The sequence below is a fragment of the Chinchilla lanigera genome, unplaced genomic scaffold (assembly GCF_000276665.1).
Source record: "Chinchilla lanigera isolate Chin_1 unplaced genomic scaffold, ChiLan1.0 scaffold00135, whole genome shotgun sequence".
Classification (NCBI taxonomy): Eukaryota; Metazoa; Chordata; class Mammalia; order Rodentia; family Chinchillidae; genus Chinchilla; species Chinchilla lanigera.
This window is the reverse complement of record NW_004955536.1, coordinates 541,705-551,228: the sequence shown is the minus strand read 5'-3', so window position 1 is coordinate 551,228 and position 9,524 is coordinate 541,705. Positions and strand designations below refer to the sequence as shown.

At 38.3% G+C, this 9,524-nt stretch overlaps 1 protein-coding gene across 1 annotated transcript in view; it reads left to right on the top strand.

The window, feature by feature from the left end:
- The window catches only part of Polb (polymerase (DNA directed), beta), a 53,020-nt gene extending 43,970 nt beyond the window's left edge, over window positions 1-9,050 (top strand). Inside the window, exons 12-14 of the mRNA XM_005410509.2 lie at window positions 6,732-6,796; window positions 7,286-7,425; window positions 8,808-9,050. Coding sequence (XP_005410566.1) covers window positions 6,732-6,796; window positions 7,286-7,425; window positions 8,808-8,902 — 300 coding nt within the window. The 3' untranslated portion in view covers window positions 8,903-9,050. The remainder of the gene's footprint in view (window positions 1-6,731; window positions 6,797-7,285; window positions 7,426-8,807) is intronic.
- The last annotated feature ends 474 nt before the right edge of the window (window positions 9,051-9,524 follow it).

The following is a 9,524-nucleotide window of genomic DNA, read 5'->3' as shown; positions in this document are numbered from 1 at the left end:
ATAGACATTTACTTCTTTTGTTAGATTGATTCCTAAGTGTTTCATTTTTTCAGATGCTATTTTGAAAGGTGTGGTGCCACTAATTTCTCTGTCAGTCTGCCGGTTTGTGTATAGGAATGCTATTGATTTTTGAGTGTTGACTTTGTATCCAGCTATGCTACTGAATTTAGTTATTAAATCTATAAGCCTTTTGGTGGAGTTTTTGGGGTCTTCTATGTAGAGTATCATGTCATCTGCGAATAATGATAATTTCACTTCTTTTCCTATCCTTATTCTTCTTACTTCTCTCTCTTGGCTGATTGCTCTGGCTAATATTTCCAGAACTATATTGAATAGGAGTGGTGACAGCGGACATACTTGTCATGTTCCTGACTTTCAAGGGAAGGCTTTCAGTTTTTGACCATTTAGAATGGCATTAGCTGATGGTTTCTCATAGATGGCTTTTATCAGATTGAGGTAAAGTCCATCTGTGCCAATTTTCTGTAGGGTTTTTTATCAGGAATAAGTGTTGGGCTTTATCCAAAGGTTTTTCTGCATCAGTTGAGATGATCATGTGATTTTTGTCTTTGGCTCTGTTGATATGGTGTATTACATTAATTGATTTGCGTATATTGAGCCATCCCTGCATTCCTGGAATGAATCCCACTTGATCATGGTGTATAATCTTCTTGATGATTTGTTGCATCCTGTTTGCCAGTATTTTATTGAGAATTTTTGCATCTGTATTCATTAGGGAGGTTGGCCTGTGGTTCTCTTTTTTGGTTGGGTCTTTCTGGTTTTAGTATCAGGATAATACTTGCCTCCAGGAATGAGTTCGGGAGAATTCCTTCCTTTTCAGTTTCCTTAAAGAGTTTGAGAAATATTGGCATTAAATCTTCACTGAATTTCTTGTAGAATTCAGCTGTGAATCGATCAGCACCTGGGCTTTTCTTCATTGGCAAGTTTTTTATTACATTTTCAATTTTGCTTGCTGATATAGGGTTATGCAGGATTTTTATATCTTCTCATTCAGCTTGGGTAGTTCATATGTATCTAGAAATCTGTCCATTTCCTCTGTGTTTTCCATCCTGTGAGAGTAAAGATTTTTAAAGTAGGTGCTGATGATCTTCTGAATTTCTATAGGATCTGTAGTGATTTCATCTCATTGATTCCTTATTGCATGTATTTCAGTTTTTTCTTTCTTTTTTTAATAAGGTTGGCTAGGGGTTTATCGATTTTATTTATTTTTTCAAAAAACAAACTCTTTGGTTCATTAATTCAGCGTACTGTTTTTTTAGTGTGCATTACATAAACTTCTGCCCTGAGCTTTATAATTTCCTGCCTTCTCTGGGCTTTGGGTTTCATTTGTTCTTCTTTTTCTAGAAGCTTGAGGTGCAGCATAAGATTGTTTATTTGTGCTCGTTCTGTTTTCTTGAGGTAGGAATTCACTGCTGTAGATTTCCCTCTGAGGACTGCTTTCATTGCATCCCACAGGCTCCTGTAAGTTGTGTCTACATTTTCTTTTGATTGTACATAGTGTTTAATTTCTTCTTTGATTTCACCTGTGACCCATTGATTGTTCAGGAGGGTGCTGTTTAATTTCCATGTGTTTATGGAGTTCCTGCAATTTCCTTTGTATTAATTTCTAATTTCATTGCACCATGGTCTGATAGTATGCATGAGATAATTTAAACTCCTTCACATTTTGTTAAGCATGTTCTATGTGCTAGCATATGGTCTATTTTAGAAAATGTCCCATGTGCAGCTGAGAATAATGTGTATTCTGACGCTGTTGGGTGGAACACTCTGTATAGGTCTATTAAGTCCATTTGTTCACATGTTTGGTTTAGTTCTTTTATTTCTTTGCTAATTTTTTGTGTAGTTGACCTATCTCTTTGTGACAATGGGGGTATTAATGTCCTCTGTTATGATTGTGTTGCTGCTTATTTCATTTTTTGTGTCTGTTAAAATTTGTCTTATATACTTGGGTGCCCCTGTGTTTGGTGCATAGATGTTCACAATTGTTATCTCTTCCTCTTGAAGTTTTCCCCTCACAAGTGTATATTGACCTTCCTTATCTCTTTTAATTGTTCTTTGTTTGAAGTTGCCATTGTCTGCAAGCAGCATAGCTACACTCACTTTTTTCTGGGTGCCTGTCACGTGGAGTATTGTTTTCCATTCTTTGATTTTCAGTCTACGAATTTCCTTTTGAGTTAAATGTGTTTCTTGTATACAGCATATTGTTGGATTTTGTTTCTTGATCCAACCTGCCAGTCTACTTCTTTTGGTTGGTGAACTGAGTCCATTTACATTGACGGTTATAAGTGATATGTATTGGCTTATCTTTGTCATGTTGTTTTCCTGCTGTTCCTCTTGTTTCCCTCTGTTTAGTTGCTTGCTCTGCTTGGTGTTTCCTTTCTGTTGTTGTTCTTGAAGTTGTGGTCTTTTTTATCTGTTTCTAGAATATCTTTTAGTACTCTTTTTAGGGTTGGTTTGGTCCTCATGAAGTTCTTCAGTTGATCTTTATCATGGAAATATTTTATTTCTCCATTAATTTTGAAGGATAGTTCTTCAAGGTACATCAATCTGGGTTGGAAGTTGTTTTCTTTCAGGACCTGAAATACTTCACTCCAAGCTCTTCTTGGTGGTTTGTGTTGAGAAATCTGCCATGATTCTGATAGGCTTTCCTTTATAGGTGATCTGTTTCTTTTCTCTAACAGCTTTTAATATTCTGTTCTTTTGTTGAATTTCTGGGATCTTGATCACTATATGTCTGGGTGTAGATTTATTTTGGTTATGGCTATTTGGAGTTCTATATGCCTCACTTACCTGGTTGTCCAATTCTTTATCCATGCTTGGGAAATTTTCTGCTATTACTTCCACAAGTAGGCTTTTTATGTCATTTGTGCTGACACCTGCTGTTCCATTGATACCTATTAATCTTACATTGTTTTTCTTTGCTTCGGCTGGCAGCTGTTGAATTGTTCTTTCTTGGTTTCTTGTTATTTTTAAGAGATCCTTCCTTTCACGGTCATTGACAGCAATGCTGTTTTCAAGGTCTCAAAGTCTATCTTTACCTTCGTTCAAGCGGTTTTGCTAGCTTTTGATGGAAGTTTTAATTTCCTGGAAATCTGTTTGAATCTGTTTCATGCATTCCAGTTCTTTCCTGTACTATTCATTCAAGGTTTCCATTAATTTACTATGCTCCTCTTTTTTTTTTTCTATGTCTTCTCTAGATGGGTAAGCAATTCTTTCATTATTGTTGTCATTTCTTTTTTTTTACCTCAGAGATTATTTCTGATCTAATGTCTTCTATAGCCTGATGGAGTTGTTTCTTTATTTCAGCTGCTATCATTTCAGAAATTTCAAGTGTATGACTTCCAAGATCTTCTTTGTCTATATGTCCTGGACTTGTTCTGGGTGGGGGAGAGGTCTCCTATTGCATTTTTCTCCTTTGTTTTGTCATTTTCCGAGATGCAGAGGTTCCTTGGAGCTCAGCCTCGCTCCCAGGATGATGTCGTAGTAGCAGGGCAAGAACCCAAAGGTCCCTGGTGCTCAGTGTGACTCCCTCGATGGTGTGTGTGTGTGCATGGGTGGGGTACGATCCCCAATGCTCCCACAGCTGTCCTGGGCTCAGCTTGGCTCCCACTCAGGGGTTCCCAAAGCTGTCTGGGTTTCAGCCCTGTTTTCACTGGGGTGTAGTAGTGGGTGGGTCATGGTTACCGTATGTCCATACACTGCCACTACCCTTCCCAGTTCCCACACCAGTAGGGGGTGTAAGTACGCAGTCACTGACACCCCTGAAGCTGTCTGAGTTTCAGCTTAGCTCTCCTGAGGGTGTGGGGTGGGGACAGGAAGTGGCACCCAAGGCCCTTGAGGCGGTCTGGGGCTCCCCTTGGCTCCCAAACTGGTGGGGCAGAGGTGGGGCTGGCTCACAGGAGTTCTCGAAGCTGTCCGAGGTGCAGCTCAGCTCCAATGGGGGGGAGAAGGAGGGGAGGGCAGGAAGTGGACCCCAGGCCCCAAAAGCTGTCTGGGTTTCTGCCTGGTCCCAAGTTCATGTTGCAGGTGGCAGCAGCTCACCAGAGTTCCCAAAGCTGTCTGAGCTGCAGCTCAGCTCCCACAGGGGAGGAAGGGAGGAGGCAAGGGGCAGGGAGTAGAGCCCAGGCCCCTAAAGCTGTCCAGGTTTTTGTCTGACTCCCAGGCTTGTGGGGGATGGGTGGCAGCAACTCACTGGCATTCCTGCAGCTGGCCGAGGTTTAGCTCAGCTCCAGTAGGGCAAGTGGGGAGGAAAGGAGGGGTGAGGAGTAGAGCCCAGGCCCCTAAAGTTGTCTGGGTTTCTGCCTGGCTCCCAAGCTTGTGTGTGGGAGTGCTGAACATGGTGATTTTAATGGGCTATGAAAGTGTATCCCCTAAGTTCGTCACACTTTAGCAGCTTTTTTGGAAAAACTTTGGGCAAGATTAAAGAAAAATTCTTACCAGTCTTTGGGAATGAAATCTATGCTTTCTTATTTTGACTCCATCAAGTTTTGAGGTCTTATTCTGTGCCCAGAATTATATACACATGTGATTAAAAGTAAAGTTTGGAAATGCCAAAGATCCTCTTTTTCAAATTTAATTTGATTTTAATTCTGTATGTTGATCTTATATTTGGAGGTTGTGGGAAGAGACTGATCATTAACAATGAGTGTAAGTAGGTAAACTTATAGTATATTTGGTTAAGGTAGCAGTCAGTGCTATAAAAAAGGGAGGAGCAGGATTTGGGGAGATGGGAGTGGAGGAGGCAAAATTAAGTAGGGTGTATAGAGGACACCTCATTAAGAGAATGGAGTTTAAGCCTTGACGCAAGGCAGTGAACCAGGCAAGTGTCTATCGAAGGGAAGAGATAGCTGGGCCACAGGAGTCAGAGTATCTATCCAGGGAATAGAGGTGTACAAAGAAACCTAAGATCTCCAGGTTTCTGAAAGGAAATTGACTGCAAAATAAATTCAGGTTATAAAGTGGGGAAAAAAATTTGCATTCTTTATACACTTGATTCCAAAACCCTTATTCCTGTAACTACTGGCTACCCTTAAAGTTATGTACATGCAAGTTATCTTCAAAACATAAATTACCTTCTGCTAATAGCAACCAAACCTTAGGACAGCCAGGCTCTTCCAGATAGTCTTGTAAAATCATGCCCTGTATATAATTTGGTTGTTTTTCCTCTGATCAAAACATGTGAAGAAAAAACACACTTCTTCTACTTTTAATTATCTATTATATCAGGTGGCCACCATTTATATTTTTGTATTTTGTGTGCACTTGGCTTTGGGTGATTTTTCTATGGAATAGCTATGGGAAAAATTCAAGGGATGGTAAAAGGTACCTTAACTACTCTGAGGAAATGAAAGGCTTTATTTCAGATACTCAGCAGGAAGCTACAGAATTGAAAGGGCAAACAAAACTAATCCACTCAGTCTAATAAAGACTTTACAATAATACAGAGAAATCCTTTAAGATTAGCAGTTCAGAAAACATTCAGGAAATAAAATTTCCCGAGGAAAGACATATATTCATTAAATGAAATCCTGATGCTGATGTAATAGACACAAGACCATGGCCTGTAGGTATCCAGGCACCCCATCCACAAAGTAATGCCTCTTGGTAACTCTACATGCAAATGTTTCTGATCCTCTGCAAACGGAAGTTGAGTTGGAACTTGTTGATTCCTAAGATGAGTTTCATATTTTGAAGGTTTTGTAAATGTTCTGATCTTTCAGCTATGGAAACAACCAAAGAAAATAGTCATTTTAAATTATTTTAGTTAGGCCAATCTAAGCCACATAGTAAGTTCAAGACCAGCCTGGACTAAACAGTGAGAACCTGTCTCAAAAAAACTAAAAACAAATAGTAATAAAAATTATTTTGATTTTCCTGGTTTTTTTTTTTTAAGTGAAAAAGTATGGCTTTTAGTGATGTATGTATTAATTTGGTACTCCTTAAGATCTTAAGATGTTGTTTGTATATTTTTCCTCCAATGGCATTAGGTACTTTTAACTTGAAGTTTGGTGATTTCTGGAAGCTCTTTTCACATATGTATGGGTTGCTGCCCTGCCCAGAAATTTTGCCCTTTTTTCTGAAAAGGGAAAAAAAAAAATGACAAGACAGATTGATAATTTTTGTTTGAAAACTGGAAGTATAATGAAAACTCACCTATAGAGAAGAAAGAAAATTATCCTCTAATTTTTTTATCTTATAGATTACTTTTTCTTATTTTCTCTTACCTGTGTTTCACATACATTTTTGAGGTATTTCTTCAAACTCTTCCACTTCTGTTATCACATTTAAGCTTTTCCTGAGTGTTTGTTCTTTGTACTATTTGCCCCTATTTAATGGGTCATATTATTTTCTATTTTGTGGGAATATTTGTAATTTGTTTGTTTTCTTCTTCCAAATGATTGTTTCAGGTTTCTTTTTCTTGTTCATTCCATCTGTCTTTCATGTTTGATGCTTTCACTGATTAATTTCTTGTTTAGAATTGCATAAAGGCCAAATTCTTATAACTAGTATCCCTGTTTGCTATTTCAGTAGTTCTCTAATTATCATAAAGTGTAATAGGAAGGCTGTGGTAAGTAGAAAAGCTACTCATTTGAAATGCTCAGAATTCTAAAACTGTCACTGTAAAAGGCAAAAATAGCCTCATGTTCAAAATTTGATTAAAACTAAATCTAAAGCTTAAAAACTCTAAACATTCTTTAAAATATCCATTTTAGGGTGTTTGCCAACTTCCCAGTAAAAATGATGAAAAGGAATATCCACACAGAAGAATTGATATCAGGTATTACACAGAATTTTATCATCAACCTGTTACTTTTCCATCCTTGAATCCTTTTCCCCACTCCCTCTGTATGTCCTAAAGTTGATAGAAGTGTGTAGAGTGCCTTTTATTCTGGAGAGTCATATGTTCTTACCAAAAGGAATATTTAGCCTGAAATATGTAAGAATAACAATCTATAGACTCTTTCTCTAGACTTTCATCTCACAGTGATGCCTTCCACAACTCAAAAGTAGTTTCAAGTGTGAAGACAGTTAGCGTATAAGTGATACTACTTTTCATTTCTGCACATTTCTTGCAGAGCCAAGTTTTCCAAAACCTAAAGATAAGGCAAGTTTGGGTGCTGATCAACCTGACAATAATGTACTCTTTAGATTATTAGATCACATAGACATATTTTAAGTACTGTATTTTGTTCTTTTCACATTTTAGGGGTCCTGTGCTTGCTAAATTTGAAATGTATAGTAAAATATTTGCCTGTCTTTTTTGTAGGTTGATTCCCAAAGATCAGTATTACTGTGGTGTTCTTTACTTCACTGGGAGTGATATTTTCAATAAGAATATGAGAGCTCATGCCCTAGAGCAGGGCTTCACAATCAATGAATACACCATCCGTCCCTTGGGAGTCACAGGTAAGTGTTTATGTTTACCTCAGAAGTAATCCCTGCCATATGGAAAGAAAATTATTTCAAAGATACTTTAGGTTAGCAAATTTATTTTCTTTAAAAAGCTTTCTAATGGCTATGCCAGTTAATTGTCATTTGTATTCTTTATCCCTCCTGCAAAAAGAGGCGCATCCAGGCCCTTACTTGATGGCTATTAAGGCAAGAGTTATTTCTAGCTCTATCAGAATGAGCATTTGTACATATGATTGTCATTAAAAAGTCTTTTTGATCAGCCAGAAATGGTGATACATACTCATAATTCCAGCACTCTGCAGGGCTGAGGCAAAAAGATGAAAAGTTCAAGCCCAGCATGGGCAACTTAGCCACTTAGCAACACCCTGTCTCAAATTTTAAAAAGGACTGGGAATATAGCTCAATGAGAAGGTCCTAGATACAGATCAATAGATAATAGATACATAGATAGATAAGGATCTTATTGATCTAAAGGGCTTGTTTATTTGTTTCAATGTATCTGCAAGACTTTGGAAGAACTAAAGAACTCAAGTACCATTACTTTCAGTTTCACTCAAGACCAAGTACCTGGGGATAGGAGTGTACCTCCATGGTAGACTGCATTCTCACATAGTACATGCAGAGTCCTGGATACCAGTCCCAGCACCAAAAAAAACAAAAAACTGGGCAATTGTAGCACCAAGCTTTAAAATTTAAACAAGATGGCTTGCTGGATTGATGCTTTATGGATATTTTTGACATTTCACAATGTACTATATGTCTTATTATTCTTTGCTAGGAAAGTGAATGTTTGCTGTTTTGTACTAAAAGCATAAAATAGTACTTTCACAGTACACCAGAGTGGTGCTTTTTGTATTCAGCATGCATCCACTGTCACTTGGGTCCCTGGTAAAGGTGGAGTCTTTCTGTGGGCTTGAGTGGGGCTGATGTGAAGCTTCTAAGCCATATTAGTGGTTTCAGTCCAAAACCATTAAGAGTGTTTTATATGATACATGACATGGTGAGGGCCAGGAGAGAGGAAAATGATGAATGAAGGTGACTTCCAGGGCCATCGTTGGTATGTGCAAGCCTCCTCTTACAGCACTGGAGACATGTGACCTAGCTCACGTGGGAGTTCATGTGGGAGGCTGGAGGTGAGCAGTGGAGCAGGTTTTAGAGGCATGGTTACTCTTTTCCCTGTTTGTGTAGTACTGGGGGCAGAGGCCAGGCCTCAGTGAGGCAAGAGCTGTGCCCCTGAACCACAGCCCTCACCAGCTCACCATGTTTTTTCCTTCTGAAAGCAGGCCCCACACAACTGTCATTTCTCTATGGAGACCTCTGCATCTGAATCCCACAACTGGCTCTTAAAATTAGTCTCTTTCTCTCTTTCTGTGCAGGAGTTGCTGGAGAACCCCTACCAGTGGACAGTGAAAAAGACATCTTTGATTACATCCAGTGGAAATACCGAGAACCCAAGGATCGAAGCGAATGAGCCTGTTCTCCTTCCCAGGCGCAGCCCATTAGAAGTCTTAATTTATTTCCTAACCTTTGCTGTGTAAGGGTGTTTGGTGTTTTTAACTGATTGTTTCTCCTTCGTGCTTAGCTTGACTTAATGAATAAAGCCTCTTTCACTATTATTAGATGATGTTCTTATTTTCTTAACAGATGTATTTAGTTTAAATTTCATGTTCATGATCATACTTTACTGTAGGTGTAGGAATGAGAAACAAGAGATGAGATGATAGCAGATCTTAATGGAATTTTTATTTTCTAATTTTCTGCCCTGTGCTATAAACTGTATTACTCCACTACATTCCCTCCCTACTGGTTACATATTATAGTCATTTAAGGTATAGCCCGAGGCTAGCCTCTAGAAGATGGTTTTAGAAAGATTTTTTTAGAAACTAGCAACCTTCAAAGATTTAATTTTTTTCTTTGGCTTATATTCTATTTTGTAATATGTGCATATAACTTAGGCCAAGTGTTTGATTATTTAATGGAATCAGTAGCATTTGTTTGGAATCTATTACAAAGAGCTTCCCTGAGCAAGACCACTTCTAATATAGCCTCTTAACCTTTAAACAAACAAAAATTTCATTTTTGACTTGTTTTCC